General features: G+C 36.3%; 1 protein-coding gene across 8 annotated transcripts in view; it reads right to left on the bottom strand.

Annotated features, from left to right (window-relative positions):
- KMT2E (lysine methyltransferase 2E (inactive)) overlaps nucleotides 1-25,069 on the bottom strand; it is a 67,466-nt gene that overhangs the window by 24,964 nt on the left and 17,433 nt on the right. For 7 of the 8 annotated variants that reach the window (XM_048068448.2, XM_048068447.2, XM_066987455.1 and 4 more), the window contains 12 exons: nucleotides 24,195-24,379; nucleotides 16,583-16,694; nucleotides 16,009-16,238; nucleotides 14,327-14,407; nucleotides 13,324-13,382; nucleotides 9,092-9,264; nucleotides 7,698-7,736; nucleotides 5,744-5,956; nucleotides 4,231-4,361; nucleotides 3,049-3,166; nucleotides 2,783-2,892; nucleotides 1,604-1,865 (listed from right to left, as the gene is read on the bottom strand). In XM_048068448.2, the coding sequence (XP_047924405.2) occupies nucleotides 1,604-1,865; nucleotides 2,783-2,892; nucleotides 3,049-3,166; nucleotides 4,231-4,361; nucleotides 5,744-5,956; nucleotides 7,698-7,736; nucleotides 9,092-9,264; nucleotides 13,324-13,382; nucleotides 14,327-14,407; nucleotides 16,009-16,238; nucleotides 16,583-16,694; nucleotides 24,195-24,265 (1,599 nt within the window). In that variant the 5' untranslated portion in view covers nucleotides 24,266-24,379. The other variant, XM_048068455.2, reaches the window with a different exon arrangement.

The following is a 25,069-nucleotide window of genomic DNA, read 5'->3' as shown; positions in this document are numbered from 1 at the left end:
GATGTACAATGAATGTTGTCATGTCAAAGGGAGAAGTTAACATACTATTATATGGAATTTCTTCTCAGCTCCAGAGTGTATTTCATTGAAGTGACATTTTCCATTTACAATCTCACTATAGTTTAATAACAGTGCCATGCCACAGAGAAACAAAATTTAGCTAACTAATAATGGTTATTTGGTTTGAGAAAAGAACACAGAAGAGTAGCTTTAAGGGTTAAGTTTGTTAGCCCTACATGCAATTTTACCTTTTGATTAGGTGACTAGACAGAACTCCTTAGCTAGACTCCTTGACTAGACAGAACTCCTGTGTCTTTAAAGCACATTTGCCTATATCCTTTCTTTTACCTTAATGTTATGTATTTCGTCACAGGAAAGAAGGTATCAATTGACTGACTGGGCCTCTATATTTATATACACAGTTTAACAGCTTTATTATCCTCACAATTCTTATTGTTTTAATTCTTTAATTCTTATTGTTAAGTTCAGTTTGGAAAAAACATTGAGTTCTCCTGTGACTGCTCTGTCAAAGCACTATATGCTGTGCTAAAAGCCCAGGAGAAGGTTCCAAATACCAGTTAAAAAGCAACAAAAAAGTCACGTAAAATTGGAAAGTTTAAATATTGCCTCTGCAGATCACTTTTAACAGTCACACGCCATGCCTTCTGGACTTCCAAGCATTTTAAAGCAACGTAGCTACTAAAACTCAGAACAATGTGATTGTCTTATGAAAACTGGGGGGGAAGGGTGTCAAACATGCTCATTTTCACTGTATTTCCTTTGCTCCTAGTGACACTGAAAGATGAGAAACTTGAAAATCTCTCCTCCCAGAACAAAAACTCTCTCCCTCTCCCCTTAAATCATCATCACAAGCCACCACATTCAAAGAAAGTTTAAATTGCATTTTCTCTACAACAACAAAGATAGTTACCAAGGCAACAATCCTCTCATGCGAAATACTTCTTTAACAGCTGCTCTGCAAAGCTAAGTTAATAATTAATTTCATGGATCTCTCTCTCATTAGTTCCTTCATACTGACATTAAAAAAGACAGATCTAACAATTGACTACCATGGTATTACCAAGTAGCTTTACCACACTAACTTCAAAACGTATCCTCTTCCTCCCATCTCTCTAAACTCTATTTAAATTCCTTATCAAGTTACAAGACAGCTGCAGCCAACGCTCAATATGCTGGGCTGAAGTTTTATTTGTTAGAGGAGCAGTATTATTTATTGTTATGTTTTAATATATTACACTTCTGAGTAACGTGGCTTTTTGGTTATCTACATTTCATGATGGCCTGGGAGCTCCTGAAAGCATGACATGAGGCTTTTGCATCAGAGATCCACAAAGAAATTTGGAGGAAAAAAATGTCTAGTTAAAACTGGTAAGGGAACCAAAATATTTAAATCCAATCAAACATTAAGTAAAACTGGGAATAATATAAAAGACCTAAACAGCTTATTCATCATTTTGTTTTTCTTGATAAATCCACATATCCCTTTTTCACTGACTTATTAAAATTATTTTAGTGACTACACAAGAGTTTTAGAATATTTGTGTTTAAAAGCTTTGCTTCCTAATCATTTCCGTGTCAATACCTGATTATTAGAAATGGAGAGCCTGAGGGGAGAAAGTTTCCTCTGCTTATTATCGGTGATTTTCATTTTGGTGGCTCCTCCTTCACAGTCCAATGTGATATTCTGATTTTGAGTCTCCTTTTCTCTTGAAACATCTTTCTCTTTCTTTCCCTTTTTCCTTCTGGTTTCATATCCAGTATTGATGTTTTCGGTAGGCTCAGAACGTCTGAGGACTGGACATTCAGGATTTTCTTTGAGGCAAGCACAGTCCACTTTGTATTTACTACAAGTAAATAAATCCAAGAAAGCATATTTTGATTAGGCTGTACAGCAAAGATTTTTTTTAAAACTGTAACTAACACATAAGCTGATAATTTTCTCGTATAGAATTATACTCTTCAGTGCTTCAGTTTTCGAAGCTGGTGTCAGCTGAGATGTTCCTGCACAATGTACCAGTGCTCTAGAACACTTCCTACTAGCCAAGAGAAATCATTACAAGATGACACACCTTACTTTATAATAAGGTCTACACGGGTCTCAAAAGCCTTATTTTGCCATCACATTTCAAAGAGATGACTAAATAACAGATCTTTTGTACGTAAGCAGAACTTAAGTGATAGTTTCCTTTATCATTTCAAAGGAATTTTTACAAATAATGGCAGTTTACTACAGTTTTCCCCAGATCATAAAAGGAGCAGCAGTTATATTCAGAAAAACGTTTATTATGTTACAGAATTTAAGGCACTAAGCATTCAGTATTTTTCAATGTTCTTAATCCCCTATTTGTAGCTAAATTCCAGACACCATCTTCCCAACGTTATACTACAGAGCCACTCCGAAACAGGGCATTACTGTGTAGTTCCAGATTTTTTCTGCTCTCCCCACATTATGGGGCACCTATATACAGAGAAGTTTTCATAGTCCATGTTTATTCATATTCACCCAAGTTTGCCTGTTATCTGCATTACTAATAGGTAACTACAATATTGCTAGAATTAGCAACAGATATTCCGTAATAAAAATATAGAAGAAACCCTGCCTAAACATACACTATTCACTGCAAAAATAAGTACTCAAGGAGCATGGCATTATTAATGCACACAAAGTAGTAAATGATACAAAAATCAAGGTCACCCTGAATGCATCACAACTTAACAGGCATTAAATGTTATTGAATGAACAGTGTGCTCAAATACTTACCAATTTCCATAATCAAAATCAAATGCTATTGTAATCTCTGCTCCCTTTGGAATGTTATGGATGGAGTAAATATAAAGATGAATCGTTCCATCTTCAATTACATGCCTCACCTATGTAAAAGAGAACATTATTTTACTGCAATGAAGTTTTACTGTTGTTGTTGTATAGAAATTGTAAAAAGTGCTCAAATTATCAGTTGGAAAAAATTAAGGGAAAGGGGACATTAAACGTAAATAAGCTTAATTTAACTTCATGTATATGCTCACCTCTGCATTTGGTGTACATGAACGCCTGATGAATCGAGCTTCATTTCCAAAAGTCCTTGCATCAACACACATTTCTAGCCCATGGAATTTGGAATAAAACAAAACAAATGGGTATGGCCTGAAAAACAGACAAGAAAAACCAGAGCTTTTTTAAAAATTCTAAATACAGCCTGTTTGATACAAAATTAACTAATGTGAAATAGTGTTGGCAAGATATGCTGAATTTGCGGGCTAATCTGAGAATGACCCATTTGTATTTGAAGCTTCATGTTTTCCAAATATATTTTCAGATTACCAAAAGTTTGAGTCACAGCCCTAAATGCAATTCTTCTGCATGGGATTGAAAGGGAGGAACAAACGCTAAACATGGAAGAGGCAAGGTAAAGAATCTACATCTTTCTTAAGCTTTTCTTGTAACAGGTTCTAAAATGAAACTCCAGTAGAAATGTAGGTGCCTCACAGAATCACCTCAAAAAATAAAAACAACCACTTCACCCTGTCTAGATCTTGCGATACCATTAACACCCAGCCTTCTTGAAGGAATTGGGCATCTAAACACTCTGCCAAGACATACTTTAAGTTCTGCTACTACAGGCGCTGGGAACCCTCCTGTCCTCCTGTCTTTACTGAGCAAAAGCTCTACGCTCGCTTCCACCAGCAAGCCTCTTGCAATGTCCCAAGTGCCTGTGTCCCTGCAGTTAACGGCAGCACTGACAACGATCTGCAGGAAGAAGGAAGTAGCCATGCATTACTCTGTAACCTACCAACTCGAGAACCATGGCAGTTAAAAAGCCCATGTTGACTTGCGTTCAATTCTGTTCTTACCCTGATAGAATTAAAATCTCTCTCTCAAAAAAAGTCTTTACCACTACTTTCCTGTTTATTTTACGATGGCAGGACCCGTCAATCCCTGGGTTAAGGTGCATATCTACATAATTGAGAACGCAGGAATCCTTTAGCCAGGTAAGAACAAAGAAAGAAGAAACTATTTCCTGAAGAGAGCTATAATGATATCCACGAGAGAGTGGAGGACACCAGATACCAGCTGCAATTATTTTTAATCAGACAACAAGTAAATGAAAGGCACCACCGGTAATCAAGACCCACTTGTATCTTAGGCACAAGTTTGGCAAAAGAGCATTTAGTAGTTACCTTATTACAACGTATTTGAAATAAACAAACCTTTTAAAGAAATATCCATTAGCTTCAAATTGTTCTCTGAGCATGAACTTTCCTCTGTATTCAATAATAAGTGCATCAGGAGGCAAGTCTTTGGCAGCTTTTAAAATTTTCTTGTTTTTTTGCACGTAACTCTATAAAGACAGAAGTTAATTTATGAAATAATGGCAAAAATGGGTGGAAAGTTATTAACAGCAGATCATACTTTCACAACCACTGAACACCGCTATATGAACTGAAAATTTTGTTGTAATTAAACCTCCAGACTAATTTGATCAAACCGCCCTGTTCCCATGCCAATGCAACTAGTTACAAACTTAGATTCAAAAAATGCCTTAGCCCTGCATTCCTAGTACAGCTAAATCACAGCATACAGATGTTCTCACAATTCAAGTATTACATCCCACAGTACATTTAACTGTCAGCACACGTTGACTGCTGCATTCATTTGCATAATGCTTTCAAAAGGCTTCAATTCCTTCAAACAAAACAGAACATGCAAACATACAAGGACATCCATGATTCATTCAAGGAAAAAACAGAACAGGAAAATATCAAAATAATAAAAAAGAAACCTGAGAAAGTTTGCAAATTTCTCATTTCCGTATCTTTAGATGGAAGGATGTCTTTTAATTAAAAACCAATACATACCCTGACAATTAGTGAACTCTCAAAACTGTCACCGTCAATCAAAAAGGAAGTAGCCTCTATGTAGGCAAAAGGCTCTGTAAGCAGGGATATTCCTCTAAGGAGGCTGTCCCATATGCCATGATGGTCTTTGAGGAAAAGAAGCAAAGATGCTTCTATTAATCTGCTACAGTAACTACTCCTTGAGATTTCTGCTACAAAATGCTAAGGTCTGTTATATGGCTCTGATTTTAAGCTCATCATTAACTGATGTCAAAGACAGAAAGACATTGCACAATTTCTTCATAAACTAGAAATTACAGGATCACAAGAGTACAGAGTCAAACATCAGTACTGGGATACCACCTACCATCAGCAACATCCTTCATGATGAAAATGAAATTCTATTCTATCTGAATATCTAAAAATCCAGAACAGACTTACCACATCTCAAAAAAACACATGCAATTAACATGTTGATACACATAGTAGAAAAAATATCAAATTTTGATGCTTCTTTCTACTCTAACCATTCCTGATATTCCTTACACATCAGACAAACGGTAACAAGGAAGTTTACTGTGTTATTCCCTCCACAGCAAACATTTTAAAGGACAATTCAGGTTTCAGGCTTAGTATAGCATTTTAACTATTTTATGAAAATTGGTACGTAAGTTTGATTATAATCAGGAGCGATATAGCATGTATGAATATCAATTAGAAACTCTGAAAAAGCTGTTGTAACTCTGATGCTTAGATCTGGTGAGACAAGATAGAGGAAATGAATGTGAACTTATTTACTTGTTTATTTTTAAGGCATCTAAATGGTTATCTTTGTCATGGTATAAACACACAACAAACAATGACACAATGTGGCACAGCTCCTTACCTCTACTGGAGGTTTGAAAATCAGATTGCTGGTGCTGACTTCTTTTTTGTCATTTCCATTGCCTAATCTCAGAGCTATTTTTTGTGCCTCCCTCTGAACACCCTCACTGTACTGGTTGTTATTTGCTTCTTCATAACGATCCATCCATGCCTTGATTTTAGTTTCCCATCCAAAGTTCGAACTGTCAGCAGGATCAATCTCTGGAGCCGAGCCCTATAAATTAGAGTAAGCAACTAGTTATTATAAGGTTAAGATTTTACTTATTTATTAATTGAAAGAAAGGTTCCCACTAGTAAGCTAGAAACTCAGAATATGTCTACAACATGCTACAAAATAAAAGGCAAGAGTATGCCATTGATTTAAATTTATGTATAACAACTATGATAATTGAGTTCTGTCATAACAATACTTTGCATGCACTTTTCCCTCTGCTACAGGAAGGGAAAGTTCACTCTATGGGAAGTACAGTTTAAATTTCTGTATTATTTAAGAGCACTCCACTGAATTCAATAGCATTACATTTGTCCTTTTATAAACAGCATCATCTCATAAACATTGACCAATGTTCAGGAATACACTCCTTTTCAACAGGGATTCTGGCTTTTAGCAGGATGAGGATGGAGACTGACATTGTCTCCTCCCAAAACTGCCCTGCATCAGGAATCTAACAGTGCAGGAATTGGAGGTCAAATCTCCCTTTCTACTCAACTTTATGAACATATACAAATATAAAGAACTCCAGCTTCCATTCAATTACACACAGATTTGATATACCACTTTCAACTTCAAGGGCTATGCTACATTTTCCTGCTTCACATCTTATAAAGCTTTACGAATCCTTCTACTACAATAAGGTGCAAAGGCTGCAAACTCAAACATTACAGGCTTTGCACACAGCATTTTTCTCCCCTTGCCTGTTCCTCACTAAACAATTTTCTTCTGCAGTGCTTCGGGTCCTTTCACTTTCAAAGAAAGTACCATTGTACCTCCAGACCTCACAAACAGCAGCCAGGCTGCAGCCAACCAGTGCTCCTTATGGACAGCAGCAGCCAACGCTCCCTTTTCTATCCACCTGAGCAGAGACACTATTAAACATTCATAAAACAGCAAGTAGTTCAGTACTTTAATTTACCTGTTACTAATAACATTTATTTTGTGCATTGAGGGAACCATACATACAAACAGTGTAACAAAGTGATGCAGTTTAAAAAAAGAAACAGAACCACACAAACACCAAATTCATAAAGACAAAATTGAGATTTTATTCTCTGATTTCCTTATTTTGTCTTCATACTTGCAAGTCCCAGTCATATCTGGTACATCTTAAGCCTAAGTTGTGTCCTACTTGTATTTATTTCAAGCATGAATAAACTATGGGAACTATCTAGCTTTCACACCATGAATATATCTCTCCCACAGAAAATTTGAAGACTGCTATAACATTTCAGTCTTAGAATGCAGACATCCCAACACCATTCCTTACACGATGCCAGCATTTGATCATTACAGAGACTATGCCAGCACTAGCAAACAGAGTCCCACCAGATGAATACATCTGTGTATGACAAAGCAGAAATGCTAGCTTAGCTCTCAAGTGCAACACAGTCGCTTCATTCTTTTGCTGCTTACAGTTATTGATAAGTTGGAGTTACTAAGCTCAGATGAAGCATGTGGGAACTTTGTTCCCTTGCATAGCACAGAAGTGCCCCAATTCCTCCACTGGCTCTTGAGTATCAAGTATTCTTAAGAAAAAAAGTTCACATTATGCTATTTTGGTTAACTTTGCAGAACAAAAACATGCTTTTTATACCTATAAAATTATTATGATAACTACATAATTCATTATTAAGAGTATTTTAGTACTTTAATATGAAGCATCAGTGTATTTGGGACTATGCATTCAGTAACATACAATTAAGATGTATAACAAAAACAAAGCACTGAATCACACTACCTTTACTCTTGAAGATTTCCTGGATCCTTCTCGAAATGCCTGAAACAAAATTATGTTTATTTTTTAGGAGGAAATACAGAATCTCTTACGCAATTCAAAACCTATTAACAATTACCTCCTCTTTAGTGGACCATTCTCAACACGCAAGAAGAAAACAGACAAGCTACTCAAATCTCAAGGCAGTGGGTTATCCCACAAAATATATTAAAAAAATAAAATCAGCATTTCAAACTAAGTGCACATTGGATTTCAGTGCTAGTAGTCCATGTACCCCTGCCTTTCTCCCACATTACAACATGACTCTAGAATTTCAGAATGCAACAAGGAGTAACTCAACAGTTACTTAGGGAACACCCTTTACTTAGCAGGTTAAGTCTGTGAATAGCCCATATCCTTTACTGCAGTAATTATCGAAAGAGGGTAGGGGGGAAGCAGGTGACAGAGAACCTGTGAAATTCACTTGCATTCTGAAATCTCATTCTTTAAGTTATGTTATGGTAGAAGACAAAAACCAGTAGAATACAATGTAGTAAAATTTATATTCAGAACCTTTCATTCAAAAGGCAATATTTACTTAGTTACTGGTATCTTTTGGAAATATTATTTCTCACTCCTACATTTAAAGGACAAAATTCTCATTCAAGCCAGTGAAACTTAATCACAGAAAGCAACTCATTAGTTTAGGAAATCCCACATACTTCATTTCTTAACATAGAAAGTATGTTGCTCACAACCAGACAGTATTATCACAACACCCTCTTCACCAAATTATTTTAGTAGCTAACTTTCTGACAGCACACTTTCATACAATTTCAACTCAAATAAATAAACGTAAAATCATATCAGGACATAGGGCAGCAACCCAACTGGCACAGGTTGCCCAGAGAAGCTGTGGATGCCCTATCCCTGGGAGTGCTTGAGGCCAGATTGGATGGGACTTTGGGCAAGCTGGTCTGGTGGGAGGTATCTCTGCCCACAGCATGGGGCTGGAACTAGACAATCTTTAGGGTCCTTCAAATCCAAACCATTCTGTGATTCTATAACCACTTCTGAACTTAAACCACAACTGAAGAGACAATTCTTCTTTGGTTATCCGAAGCCTGCTTTGACTCACCTCTACCTGTATTAAGCAGTTTGGCAAAATATAATTCCTCCTTACAAATTTTATCTCAATTATAAAATTGATCTGTCACGGCTACTACATCTTATTTTATGAGAGTGGAAAAAGGCAGGAAGATGGTACCATGTACTGCAACAGAATATTACATTTTAATCTAAACCCAGGTAGTAAAATACTAGTAACCATAACCTGGATTTTAAAACCAGTGTCTCTTGGTAAGAGACGTCACACAGCTATAATTTGTAACAGAAAAACAGAAACTACATTCACTTACTTTTTTACATTTTGCTATGTTCTGCTCTTTCTCCCCACTTTTTTTCCTTTTCTTATCATTGACCTTTGTAACTCTTGTAGCAGTTAACGTAATTGTGGTTGGTGTATGTTGAAAAGCAGTATATAGTTCCACAGGAACCTCGTCACCACTCTCTGTTGCGCTGGTATCCCCATCTTTAAAAGAAAGAACATTTTGTAAGCAATGACATAACATAGAAAGAACATTCACTAGCTACTCTACGCCTGCCTTTGAAAGCCCAAAATGTATACTGCCAAATGTTTCAATAACTCATACACAAAATTCACCAACAGTTTTAACAGCATGAAAATGAATGATCTGTGAAAAGCTAGTAATTAGCAGATGTTTGCAATGCCAGGTAAGAAAAAGATACCAGACTAACTCATTTTTTTAAATGGAATTATTTTATAGCATTCCATTATAAGCAAAAGTAGAATCAAAATCAAAAATGGTAAAAAAAAAAAAAAGAATTACTAGTCAACTCATCACCTACATAAGGCCTTTACTTGTAATACAGCTTTGGGATTCTCTGATGACGATATTCTAGAGAGGATTAAAATTAATGACTGTCCAGCATTTCTTTTGAAAGCCTATTAATCAGTCATGTGCAAGTTGTAATCAACTACTTCAGCTGAAATTTTTAGTGTCAAGTTCCTTTTTCAGGGCAAATATGTCAATGTTGCTCAAAAAAAAAAATCCCCTAAAGATAACACTCTGCTACTCCCAAGGAAGAGAAAAGTGGAAGTCTATTTCCCTTGTTAAAACAAGATCATACACAAACTGTTATTTTTGTTTTCTGTTGTGACACGAAGACCTAAAGCCAAAGTCTGAAGTTTAGCATACATCAGCATTTATGTCAGACAAATACATTTCCTGACCTGAAACAGGATTACCCTAGTTCTGTCAAGATGAAAGGCTGTCAAGTGTGGGGAGGATTTGAAGAGAGATGGTACAAATAGATAGGAGACTGCTCTTCATGTATGCTTAGTACAGGCTTCTCACATTTTAGCAGCTTCTCCAAATATTCTGCCTTCAGAGCATTTCACACTAAGCGTGACTTTTTGAAACCACACAGGGGAAGGCTTTACGAATACTTACGATGAGAGCAGAGAAAACATTCCTTCTGAGCTCAAAAGGACGTTGCCTTTATCAGTGCACTCAACAGTACTATCTATTCTTGAAAACTTCTCTAAATAAAGAGATCCAGCTACTGGTTAGTCTGGATTTTTCTTGCTCACAGCATTCCTTAAACAGGATTCCTCTGTGAACAGTAAACAATCCAGTTTTACTATCTTGGTTCTTCTTTCTAAGCTTGTTAGACAAAGCTATACTTTACCTATCTTAAGTTGATGTGGGGATATTTATGCACGTATTATATATATAGGTGATCTTAATTTGTCTGCATCTCTACTGGGACTATTTTATGAACTATCACTAAAAAACACGAAGAAATGTCTAATCAAAAACTAATTTTAACGAACAGCCGAACAATCAACAATTGAGAAATGAAAACCCAAAGAATCATCTCCCTTAAAATCATCAATGTTATATTCCATACACTATTGCCTACAGCATCATTACACATCATGTCACAGGTAAAACCAACCAACCAAAAAAAAAAAACCAACCTGAAAGCCCCCACAGAACACCATCTTCCTCAGGGAAACACCATTTCAATATTGTTGTCTATCTACACTGTGCTCTAGCTTACTGTAAAAGAGTAATTACCTCAATCAAACATATAATTACACCGAGTTGTTTTGAAACACTCCTTCCTAACCTACATAACCTGCTTTCACTTTGAAGAGCCTTAGCAAAGCACACTAAGCGAAGGTTTTGCATCTTGGAAGGCAAGGTACAAAGTTTCCAAAAGTTTCACAAAAAATTACAAGCCCAGACTTTCTTCTCGGTAAGCAGCAAATGGTTGCATCAGCACCTATTTCAAGACCAGACCACTTGGAGCAACATCCTTGAACAAGTAACACATCTGGCTACTGTATCTTTAAATAAAATCATCCTTGAAAAATTTAGGTGCTTAACGAAGGTAGCGCACTGAACCATAGCAAGCAACCTAATCCACAGAGAGCAACATTATACAATCGCGGGCCCCAGAACAATAGACTAGGAATGTTGCAAGGAAGAAAATCCATGTGGTTATGCACACAAGACACTCGCCCACTTTCACATCATGGGACACATTTCCCTAAAGGCTCTTTTCTTGAGGTAAAACAACTGATCTATTACTTGCTGCCCACTTTTTAGCTCCGGATGCAATGCGGCTAATAGCAGCAACACTTCACAAGTCTTTTTAAAATGAAAACCATTACACGGTAAAGTATTCTCACATCTAAATGAAAAGCCCTATTATATATAAGCCTCTGAACCTCTGTATACAGATTTAGTCAGAGAACACAGATCAGGCTATCTTGCCTCTAAAAACCTGAAATTTAATACCAAAAAAAATAAAAAAAATTGAAAGCACCAGAATGTTACTGAATTAACAGTAACTGAATGTTACTGTAATTAACAGGTCCATTGGAATCAAAGCCTTTTTTTGCTCTTTCTGCTTGACACCATCTATTGAAACTGCCTGTTTTTACTAGTGTCTCATGGCATATGAACATACCTAGAATTACTGTAAGCCTGACTGAACCACGTCACATCAACCAACACACAAAAAGTGCATTTAGCCAAGCAAGTGTATTAGCTGAATGAAAATTAACCAGAGAGCATGTTAACATGAGAACATGTTAATTTCTAATTACTGTGACTTTTAGTACTTAATCAACAGTGCACTAAGTCACAGCTTAAACTGGATAGTTGTTTGTTTTTTTAAAACTGTTTTCATACTTAAGGTTTACCATTTGTCATTTCTTTTCCTATTGACTACACAGAGCAGATTTAAAAGACTACTCAAAATTAAGGATTAAGCTGAACACTAAGAAGGTTCTCTCTCTTCAGCTTCTATGTAAAATTTTGGCTACTTTTCTTTCCTTAAGTTTATAGTAAATGATCAAATAGCATGACTACAAATCCTAAGAGATGACTTAAATAGCTCAGAACACTGACTTTCTGTGTACTGTATGTAAATTCAAATTTAGCCTCAAAATATCATTCCACTTAATGAGTTATAACATAATAGAACAAGTATATTTATTGGAATCAGCAAAAATTATTTTTGAATTCTAAATTCATCTAGCAGGTCAACCAAAACTTTATGAAGTAGGTTTGGTTTTGTTAAAATGAAAGCAGACAAAAACAGAAATTATTATGGTGTTCTAAATAAGTCGTTAATGTCTAATTGACTAAAGCAGCTTGCACAAACCCCCAGCACTTCAGAGACAGAATTTGAAAGTAAAACATGTTAAGTTCTAGACGGTCTTCTATGTTATGACTTTTGCAACAGAGCTTTAAAGTTATCACCTGTTAACAAAACCCATGACACATTTTGACAATGGCTTGACAGAACTCCTGACAAATTAATGTCAGTTGAGCTTTGACATTCTGTAAATGGTAGTAGAGCTCATCTCATAAAATATAAAGACTAAAAAGCTTCTTGCTTCATTAGGTTATCAAAGAGTTGTTATTAATTTTTGTGGTTGACAAAAATACCAATGTACATACACAAATCTAGAACCAACAAATTAGAGTTAGGACTACCCCTCAAAACTGTGTTACATTGTTTTAAAGCTCATTTAATTATGTAGTTCTTCATCAGAGACAGCAGTATCACCAGTAATGGAATAGTTTTAAGATGATAGTATTAGGATAGAAGTAGTCTATCTACACTGTCAAGGAAGAAGTGACAGAAACATGAAGTCATTTTTTCCGCAAAAGAAAGTGGACTTAGCAACCCTCTCATCCCAGAAGTAGTCTCAAACTTTCCCATCTATCTTTAGTAGCTTACTCAAAGTATTCTTGTTACTGTAAAAGCTACATTCATTCTTAAGAAACTTTAACAATGTTCAGAATGAATTATTCCCCAACAATTAAACTGGTGGTGACATCTTTTAAGAAAAGACTTGGAACTTCAACTATTCTGATATAAAGCTCTTATTAACAATAGTCACGCAGCAGGTATTGATTTACTGAACTTTATATGCTGAAGGCTATCAAAATTACAAAGAACTGTGTATATGTCCTTACATCTATGCAGTTGATAATTTATTTTATAACCTTTACTGAAGAAAAAATCTTTTAAAAGCTTTACCCACCTGACATATTTTCCCTTTTCCTTTGCTGTAACAGCACTGCCCTTTCTTTATCCAAATTCCTGAAATTAAAAAAAATAAGTTTCACACTTACACGTTAATATATCCAAGTATTTAAACAGAACTTCACTGTAATACAAGGCACGTGTGGGTATTCAAATCACTTCAAAACATAGTAAAAATATAGGTAGCTCAGAAGAAAGACTGACAGTTGGCCCATGGATTACAACTGAACAGGCATTAAACCATTCTTCTGCAGATTCCATAAAACAATCATCACAATATAATAACAAAGATCCTAAGACAGTATGGTTCAAGCAATTTCCCAGAAGAAAAATATAATTTATTTGTAATTAAATGTTTTCTGAACACACGTCTTTTATTCATTGTTTAACTGACAATGTGCAACATAACTAACCGACAGCATTTTATGCTCTGTATCCCAGAACAATTATTATTAAAGGCAGGTATAATCCACCTACTACATGGAACTAAATACCCTCCTTGTCATGTCATAGGACTTCAGGTTTGAGAGGGAGCATAAAAATACCCATTCCAGAGCAAGAAGTCCTTGGAGGTGAACACTGTAGCATACTGGAATGGGGCCATAAAAATGAAAGATGAGAAATACTGGTGGAGCAGTTGATCTGGAAGCACTGCTGTTACGGGTTCTCCACATCTGATAGCCGTGAAACAAAAGAGAATGAATTGTCTGTATATTGTCCAGCCTGAGAAAGGATCCACGACTCATTGCTATGACAGTAAGTGTTTCAATTGCTTAACCCTATCATCTAGTGAGGTAAAACAATGACAACTGAACAAGAGAATGCAGACTGGTAAGGTCATCTGCATCAGAAACATAGCTTCTTCATCTAAAATTCTCAAGATTATGTCACATGGTCTGCATTTTTAACTGTTGGTTGTTCCAGGACTACTTTGTTTTGTTTTGAAATATTCTCTACTCGTTCTAGTTGTTTTAGAGTTCAAAATTATCTGAACTACTCACCTTGGTTGACAACGTTCACACAGATATATGTCAGGAATATGCTGCCGGTCAATTCCCATGCAGTCAATGTGCTGCCAGACACTACAAAAAAAACACCCCACCTTTTGGTTATTTTACGTATGACTTTACAGACTCTGTGTGTGTAAATACACACACACTTTTTTTTTATATATATATAAATATATATATATATATATATTTCCCCTCCTGTCATGATCTTGACTCAGATTAAACACTACCTAAAACTACTTACTGAATTACTATCTTCATCAGCCCTCTGCTAGCCTTCTGACTTCCTATTCTGCTGATCACTCTGCAATTCCAATCTTCAGGCTGCCTCCCAATGCCTCTGCTTCCTTAGCCATTTTTTTTTTGGTAGGAATTTTTATTTTAATATGAAAAGGGAATTCGTTTTCTCTCTCTCTCTCTATATATATATATTCCTGAAGCATTTCTGCAAAGCCACTGCATGCCAACATGACACCCACACCACATATTCCTTTGCTTGACTGCAAAGTCCTGTGTAGGAGCAGAAGTCACAAGACTGGCACGACTGTTGTACAACCCAGGAAGAGCTTTAACTGCTTCCCACAGTCAAGGAAGAAAGGCTGCTTGCTAGACTGAAGGCTAGAAGTACATGGGACACAGAAATCACTTGAGAATTTCTTACAGTTCACCCAGCACCTTACAGAAAATCTCCTCTTCAAAGCTAGCAGACTGCCTAACCGGTGACAATCTACAGTTCCCCTGCTGAAGGAACATCTCTATTTCAAACTAAGAGAAAAGGTTACCAGAATCAAGGACCACTGAAAATGAACAAGCTTGTTATGTAAGCAGCCAGAGGAGTAAGACCTGAATTAATATTTTAATTAGCTGTAGCAATCATTTTAGAAATATAATCTAGTAAATTCAGCAACATCAATTAGCTCATTATATGTATTGAATGAGAATGTATAGGCTAACACTGAATAATTCCAGAAATATGAGATTTGTCTTCTCCTGCTAAGTGTCCCACCTCTAAAAATTTCAAAGCTCCATTTTCCAAAATGCAATTGTTTAATAGCATCTGCTTATATAAGTAGCTACTTGATCATACTAAAACATGAACACAAGTTTAAATATTTTAACTCTGGTTTCCCAAATAAGAATCTGTTAGCTTTAAGAATTTCAATAACTATCGAAAGACCAAGTCTTTTGAAGATGAAGAGTTCTTATCAGAAAGATCGCACACACAAAAAAGCCTGTGATTTGAGAGGCTTATGTCATATTACTTTGCTTCCTGCAAGTTACTTGGTTTACATGTACATACTTTCCCAAAACACTTTTATTACTTGGTACCTTCAGATTTTTATTTCACCATAATGACAAATAACTTGCAGAAAATAAATATCCTTTTTAGAAAGAAAAGGCGAAGATATCCTTACTAGAGCAACGATACATAAGTAAAGGTATGAACAAATTGACATGAATAGTTAAGACAGACTAGAATAAAGTGTGAAATACTCGTTACTCTTAAACTACTCTGCCTTTTAAAAAGCCTTCAACCTTCAAACATTGTTTTGATTATGGAAGTTTCCTCTATCTTATGAATCAAGACTGTTAAAACACCATTTAATTGCACTCAACTTGTCAATGCAGCTTTAAGTCATTTTTACTTTTTCAATACATTTAATATTCATTACCTGCATTTGTCACAACAGATCATATATCCATCATCATGTGTAAAACCACAAATGCATCTGGTAATATCAGTTCCGTAGCTTCCATCCTCTGACGTACTGATGGTAGTAGCACTGGAGGTTTCATCAAAGTTGGGAGTGGTAAATATGCCTACTTCATTCTTGCTTATAAGCACTGACGGAGGAGGAGAAGCTGGAGGCGTTGGAGGAGGCCGAGCACCATAGTTATGGTCCTAGATTTTTTTTGAAAGGTAAGTTACAGCTCTTAAGTGTCAGACATTCTGATGATTATTTAAGCCAAAGTATAAGAATTAACTTTATAAGTTTCTGAAGTTCTGTGCATTTTTAAAGTAAGTTTAAACTTGTTTCTGTCATTGCTCATTCTTGGTGTGTTGTTTTTTTTAACCTTCTTGACTATGTTTTACATAAAATTCACTATGTTCTGTATTCAGCTTTCTAATCAACCATTTTTAGGCTTTTTACCCAGCTCCCAGTAAAATACGAAACTATAAGCATGAATCAGGAGTTTTTCCTATTTAAGAACATCAGATTTTACCACACTTAGCATGAAACTTACTGCATAGGGCAAACCAATGTAACTGTGTGAATGCGAGCTGCTGGTATACAACTGGTGCGGATAACTGTTCGATTTTTCAACTACCACAGGGCTAGCTTCTACAGATTCTGGTCTGCAAAACAAAAACAGAAGAATAATAAATAGTTATACTAATGCATATATGTAATTTATTAATGTTATGTCAATATACTTGTTAGTTACGATAACTGTTTCACAACTGCTAAGTAATTACCTGCTGTTCCTGTTAAAAAGAAGCATACAAAAAGGTTCAGGAATACAACAACTATCACCACCAAAACCACTTTTGCCCCCACAACTGCCCATTTAAAAGAAGAAAAAAAAAAAATCACTTTTCTTTCATCTAAAAGGAAGCTTCCAGAGCGACAGAGAACTTACACCTCTGTAGCTACAAAACTTTACTCAAAGAAAAAAAAAAGAGTACATGCTAAATCGTTTCACATAACCTGCAAATCTGGACATAAAAAAAACACGTTACACACTTTGTCAGGAACTCATCAGTCAGTATGCACAGGTCTATCGAGTTGCAATAAAAGCTAAAGAAAGGACTTCAGCTTAATTAAGACAAAAGACAGAGGCAACAATACACACAACTGCAACCCGTTGTGGACACAGCCCCAGTACTAGCACTGACACTATGAAATTCTGCAGAGACATCTAGTGGTAGCATCAGCACATGACTCTCAACGTCTTCATGAACCAGCACCCACGGCGGCAGAGAACTGTTTCTACAAACAGAAACCTTAAGTAGGGCAAATCTAAAAAAAGGCACTTATCGATTTATTTTTTACCTTGAAAGAAAAAGAAGTGAACCATTTTCTAGATAAACCTTGGTAGAGAAAGGCAGTGTCACCTCTAATAGAGGAACTATGGTTTACATGTACTAAATCACAACGCAAAAGTTGAGAAAGGTAAAGGAATATTAAAACAGGAAGAGCTTTTTGAATCCAAGAAATTGCACCTTTTCTCAGCTCGCGTGTCACTAACTTGTCGATTTTGCACTGCACCACAGAATCCAATCAAACCAGTACAAACTTCAAATTAATGCAGTTACCTAGCTGCATTTTTTAATTATTATTATTTTTTAAACACTGAGAGGCAGGGCAAAGTATCAGCATCTTTTAAACTGAAATGGCTTTTGACTAGCATCACATATTGAGCCCAAGTGGGTAGTTTTCTAATTTTAGTTTTGTTGTGCATCAAATCTTTTTCCCCACAAAGATTCAGTAATTCCTTGAGCTGATGTTTTAAAATTGGTCATTCTGAATCCTAAGTTAAAACAGAAATTCACGTGTTTTTCTCAGACATCAAGATATAAACGTAAGCTTTTTTAATATGCCATGAAGTGAAGCTAGCTTGATTTTAGAAGACACCAGCAACTCAAACTTTCTGCTAACATGTCTGTAAGAATATAATTCTTCTTCCTGCGAAGAACATACAGAACTGGAAGTGTCCCACTAATATCTTTAGCAGCTAATTTCTTCTCATTAGCTTTTCCCTTTGTGATCTTACTGTGTAGAAAGAATCGCTAGTTAAAAATGCTATCATCAGGTGAAGACATTAGTCACAGAATTTCGGGGGGGGAAAATCTTTTAAAAAATACTCATGTTTCTAACAGTCACCATGCCAGGTGGGGGGATGTACGGATCACACAAAGTACTAGCAGATAAGAAACAGAGCTTGTAATTACAGTAGCATGAGGGGAAAACCAACAACTCTGAAGTCACTTGCCCTTATTTATCTCAAGCCCAGAAAAATTCTCATTTCTTTTCTTACACTGCTTCTCAGCTGGGAAGTACTTTTATCAGAGTTTGTTGGAATTACATCCTGGAAGCAAACGGGTTCATCAAGCCCAATTAAAAAAAGATAATCAAAAGGACACTAGTTGGAAAAGCTTTGTCTTTCCCACAGATTTGCCTTTATCTGCATTTGGGCAGTTATCAACACCATTAACGTCACCTAGTTAATCCTTCTTGGATCTTGCCAGTCCAAATGCCGATTAATCAAGAGCCAACTATCCATCCAATAAGCAAATCAATCAATCTTTACATGCCCTCAATACCCACTACTTCACTAAGTGAGCATTCAATGAAAGGTACAAGAATGGAAACATATGTCCTAAAAAGGGAGGTCATACATATTTCATCAACTGACTACAAAATTAAAAGGCACTCTTGCAAAATATGAAGCTAGACAAAAGACCCTACTCCTTAAAATGTATTTCTACCTACACTAGATGTTTACAAACCACTTAAGAGAAGCACTTTAAAATTTAGAAACTTAGAGGCATAACTCTTGTGGGAAGCTGAAGCTTCTAAAAAGGAAATGCAGAAATAAATACAATCCATTTTCCCTAATTATTTTAATACTTGTAGAACACAAGAGTGGAGGGTTAAAACCAAAAAGGCACAACATTCATCTGAGCAAGAAAAAACAAAAATGGGCTGGGAGAAAACTGGGTGAGAAGCAAAGACAACTAAGCCTTCACATTAAAAAAAAAAAAAGTTTAACAAGCAGCATATAAGCAGAATCAGCTTTCAGTAAAGCTTTTTTCCCCATCCAAATACTCGGGGGCACACCTCTTAGTAAAATTCCTAATTGCACAACCAAATAAAGCATTAGATGCCATTTTCAATTATTATTTTTTTAAAACTGTTGTTCCTTATCCCAAAAATCTAGTCTTCAGGACTCAATCTTTCTACCACTTACATGTCTGATCAACTTCTAAAACCCAGAACACAGCTTTGGAGCTAGCATCTAAGTACTTGATTTAGAAGACCATGCTTGGTTGCAGAGAAACCTATTCTCTACACTGACTATTAAAAATGCAGGAGAAGACAACACAGGGAAAGCAGATGAAGGAAAAAAATCTTACTATACAAGGCTAAAGATTGCAAGTATACATCCTGGATAGTTCAGTTCCAGTTATATCCTAAATAAATGCTTGCATTCCTTTCAAAAAAAAAAAACAAAAAAAAACCACCAAAAACACCCACCACCCCCAATCTTTCCACTGGCATTATTACAGGCATCCCGAAAAGCAAGTTTTCGGGAAGAAAGCAAGCCTTGAGATCTGAAAGAAGGCTCTGATATTTTCCTTGCTCGTTTCTTTAACCTTAAACCAGCTCTGTACCAAACTGAAATACCAAGCTTGGCACTCTTCTGAGCATGCCGCATTTTTCAGCCTTACCTCAGACAGCTGGACCCTTACTATGGGGAGAAGGTACGGTATTTTCAGTTTTCATCGAAACCCTCTTAGAACATGGTATACTTGGAGTTACACCCAAATCCTAAACATATGCTCTGAAACAAACAAGTATTACCATGACATGCTGACCATGACATTTTGCTAAAGTGCAATTTCTTAGGTGTTATGGTCAGCAATTCAAAACCATGCTAAATACTCAGAAGTAGCACAACAGAAAGGACCATTAAAAAAAAAGATACTCTTATGTTCCTATAATGGAAAGATACTCACACGTTCCCAGTTTGCAATGACTTTAAACATTCTTGTAACTTGAAAACAAGTTAAAAAAGCAAAGATACTATGTTTTCTTATAAGAACCACTCAAATTTCAGCTGCAGTTGAAAACTCTCACGTTCTGGGTTATTTCCTAGAGGTTATATTTAACAGTACAATGTAAACTGAAAAATATTCTGCACATTGCCAGCAGATGGCATTAGTGAAAAATTAAATAGGCTACACATGAAGTCAGTTCACAAAAAAAGTCAGTCCCTATAAGCTTCTAGCTCACCTGTATTAAGGGAATAAACTACAAAACATTCTAAGCCAATGGTAATTTTTTCTTTAAAAATGTCCCCCTGCCCCCATCCCATTGCTCTCAAATACCATTTTGTTTCTGCCTGAGCGATAATTACAGAAAAGGTGGTAGTTTTTGACTACCAAAATTAAATTAGTCCTTGGAATCTGGGGCCCTCAACCTCTTCTGTAAGACTCTTGGTATTCAAATGAAAAATAATCTCATTAAAACTAAAATTGTCATACTGTAAAGCTTACCTTAGGAAGATTAGCTAACACTACTTCCCAAAAGCACCTTTAAAACTCCAAATTAAACTTCTTGCTTCCAAGTATGCTTCAGCAACAGCAGCCTGCCATACACCAGGTTTGATCGGTCTAATCAGAGAGTCTGGGTTTGCTTTTCCTCTGTACCAGCACACCTGAGCATTATCTGGCTGAAGGTCAACTCAGATAAAGGAATATAATTTATTTTGTATGAAAAGCAGATAACATTTTCTATTTCAACACACTTCACCTAGCCAAACACATCAGATGGCCTTACCTACCCAGAGAACAGAAAACTGAGCACTACTTCTCTACCACCAACTGCTACCTAAACATCCTATACCAGGCCCTACAGGTACAGGCTGGTCTGATACCATTTATCAGCAACCTATCCATTCTCCTATAACACTTCAGAAAAAAATAATCCCTGTTTCAACACCAGCTAATGGGTTAAGTTTGTATTGATTTTTATTTAATACCGTAACATTCATAACCTTTTCTCCTGGATATTGAGCTTGATACAATGATCCATACATAGTGGGTTTTGAGTTCAGAGTACATTCATACATTATATGGGCCTTTTCTCTAGAAAGCATATACAGATATTAAAAAAGTAGAATAGTACTATTGATGGTGTACCTTATACACTGAGCTACACTAACAATCTCTTAAATCAGGAAGCACATTTTGAACTTTCCAAAACGGCTGGCTCTGTATACTACTAAAAGGTCTTTAATGATAAGAGGGATTCTCTTAAAAAGTCACTGGTATTCATCTTTAGACAGTCTTTTACAAATTTTACACCTGCACTGAATCAACGTGGTGAAATACTGTAACACAGAATCACAAACGGTGAGGCTAGAGGCTGGCTGTTCCAACCCCTGCCCAAGCAGGGACACCCAGAGCAGGCTGCCCAGGACCACGTCCAGGTGGCTTCTGAAGGTCTCCAAGGAGGAGACCCCACAGCCTCCCTGGGCAGCCCGTGCCAGTGCTCTGTCACCCACACAGCATAGAAGTGCTTCCTCACCACGTCCCTCTGGATGGCAGCACAGCCCTCTGGTGAATGAGCCCCTCCCCACAGTTCTGTGTTATCTGCAAGCTTACTGAGGGTGCACCGTACCCCAGTGTACAGATCATTAATGAAGATTTTAAACTGGACTGGTCCCAGTATTGACCCCTGGGGCCCTCCAGTAGTTACTGGCCTCGTTAGAAGTATGTAACAGATAAACTACCCACCATTAAAGAAACCACCACACTAATCCCTTAGTTTAAAGCGTGTTTTATCCTTCAGGGCTCCTTCTCCTACGTAATTAGGTTTGTCATTCCCCCTCACTCTTGTGTTTGCTCACGCTTCAGCAACTGATGAAGCAACATCAGACCTGTCAGTCACTGTGAAGAAAGTCCAACTCCTCCCACCTGGGAAAACCCCAGAACCTGCTCAAAGGTCTATCTATAATCACTATCAATACTATCTATGCCCAACATATCCTTGGAAGAAGACATAAAAAGTACACTTAAAGCAGATAAACACTGATAAAAAAGGTTACCTGAATTGCTTATGCAGTTATTAAGTACACAGTTTTGTGTCACACTTTTTTAGATACAGACATGGCTTTTAGATAAATTAATCGTGCAACTAGCTATTTTTCAGCAATGATATTCTCGGAGATTATATTAACGAATCTAACTGCTAACAGTCACCTAACATCTGAAGAGAAGCAGCACCTAACTGGGTCTCCATGCCACAGTATCAAGCAAATAACACAGTGAACTACTTTGTTTATACTGACAACTATATTTATTTATCCTAATTTCAGCATGGCTTGCTGAGTCTGCAAGTAATGTTAGTAACCTCGGGAACTGTGACCTCCTCGAAACATGAAAATCCACAGGAAAAGATAATGGAAAGAGCTGTGAATGATTCACACTGAATTATTTAACACAGAGTTAAAATCATTTTCTGTACCAAGGAAAGCAGCGTTCATGGTTATGAAATAGAGATCAACAAAGCAATTTTAAAGACTTTAATGCAACCAAGTTTCAAATAAAGGATTTTTAGTTTTCTTTAGATAAAGAGTTCTAGTAACCTAGATTAGTAAAATAACCTCATATACAACTGAAAAAAAAAACACAGGAAACAAACATCCCTTTAAAAAGCTGTTTGAGTTCTTAAGCGTGTGACAAATTTCCTTCAGTATTTGCAAGAAAAGATATCTTACACTGAATAATGTTACTATCTTAGCACACACTCTCAAGCAAAGATTTTATGCACACTACTTTTATTGATAGTGGTTATTCAATGCACCTGTTAAATGAAGGACCACTTTGTGAAGTTTATTTAAAATCTCTCCATAAAACAAATAAGTCTAAACCATTGCTTCAATATCTAAAGCAAACAGACATTCATGTGTTAACCAGAAAAAGTAAGTGGCTTAAATTATTACTAAAGACTGCCTGTACTCAGAGGAAAGTAAGGAGTAACAGCATCTCAAATAGTTAATATAAATGACGTATTTAACAGTTTTTGCTCTAAGAAATGAACTGTTCTTTTCCCCCCCTCTGTTTATGCAAGGAAGTGTACAAAACGTAGTGTGGCTTACACAAACTCTCTTGATCTTTAACATCACCTTTACTGTCTTGACACCCACTTTTTCACAACTCATCTGTCACGTTTTACTAACGCAAAAGCCACAGAGGAAACAGGAAAAAAAATCCAGATACTGCTCTGAAGTACACAGAGCTAAATGGGATGATGTCCTATATAAACAGGTAGAAATAACAACATCTTGGTCTTTTACTTCTCATGTTGATCAAAATATTATTTCTTCTCTCATAACGTTCAAGAGCCAGGTAGATGCTACACACGTGGGAAGATGTTCACCCGAAAGGAAAAATCTCCACTCAGAGCCCAACGACACCTCAAATCTAATTCATCTATACTCTGCAGACTCAGGCGCCAGCAGGAAAAACATAAAATTAAAAAAACACTATGCTTATCTCATGCAAAGCTTCTTGAATTAAGGATTTTTTTGCAACCTTTCATAAATGGCTATCCAATTTTGTGCTAATTGAAAGAGCAATTGCCCTATTATTTTCTACTGATTTTCAATATAAAATACCTTTGTGAAAACATAGCGTTAGACAATTAAGACAGGCCTTTAACTTTCAAAAATAAAGGCACCCTTATAATTATTACTGCTCTTCTGCAATTTACCATACCAGAAGATTTTCCCACCCCAACATGTGAAGTTGATTTTTTTTTTTATTTTTAAAACACAGGTTAAGAAAACTTAACTAGTAAAATATTTTAAATGTGAAAAGTGAATCAGGCAGCATCTGCATTTCTCAGTCTGATAAGGAAGAAAAACATGCATCTGTAGAACAGTTTACCTTTTCTCCTTTACTCTCCTTAAAGAGAAAGAAATTGACTTAGAAGTTATTGTTTTAAGTTATTACAAACACAGTATAACTAGAGACTGATAAGTCTTCTCCAACTGTATTAAAAAGCCTCAGCATGAGAAAATAGGTAATTAAAAACAGAAAACTTACTCTTTATGTTAACATACTTACTCTGAGCCTGCAGCCATTTCCAAATAAGAAGTATCTGCTGTGTCAACCCCCAATGGGATCACTATGCTCATGACGTTCGTTTCTGATAAATTCGATTACTACAGAGTCCTATGCATTGGTATCCAAAACACTGGGGCATGCCAGCCACAGTGCTCATTGCAAACATCTAAGTGCATCCACAAACCCTGTTAAAAAAAAATATAAAATAAGAGGACTGAGTTGGATCATTTCAAAACAAGCAATTTACATCACATACTTAAAATTACCATTAGTAACAGTCATTTCAATAGTTTTATTTTATACAAGCAAAAGGAAGATAAAGCGTTCTATTTTCTTTAAGAGTCGTTAATATCAAATACACTTTCTGATGATCTCAAGGCTTATTAAAGCATTACAAACTAATTAACATGCTATTGTTTAAATTGATGATCACAAAAATGCATTCATTACATTCAGTGAAGCGACAAAGACTCGGTTTAGAGGTAGCATACCAAACATGTTCAGACCAGGTGTTCAAGACCAGGCTGGATGAGGCCCTGGGCAACCTGGATCCGGTGGGTGGCATCCCTGCCCTTGGCAAGGGGTTGGAACTGGGTGATCTTTAAGGTCCCTTCCAACCCAAAGCATTCTACGATTCTGCGATAAACATCAGGTACACTTGTTTACTGGTCTATTTCATCAGAGCCCAGCTGCTAACTTTCAACAGAAATCTGATCAAATAATTTTTCAGGTATTTCTCAGAGAGCATTCTTCACATATAAAAAACACAAAAACTTTCAGTGTTCACAACACAACCTAAACATTACATAAGGAACAGTCCCAGAACTTCCATTCTTTTCAAACCAAAATAATTCTAATGATTCACAAATAATGAT

Source organism: Anser cygnoides, chromosome 1 (assembly GCF_040182565.1).
Source record: "Anser cygnoides isolate HZ-2024a breed goose chromosome 1, Taihu_goose_T2T_genome, whole genome shotgun sequence".
Lineage (NCBI taxonomy): Eukaryota > Metazoa > Chordata > Aves > Anseriformes > Anatidae > Anser > Anser cygnoides.
The sequence above is the reverse complement of the archived record's forward strand: the minus strand, read 5'-3'. Positions and strand labels throughout refer to the sequence as shown.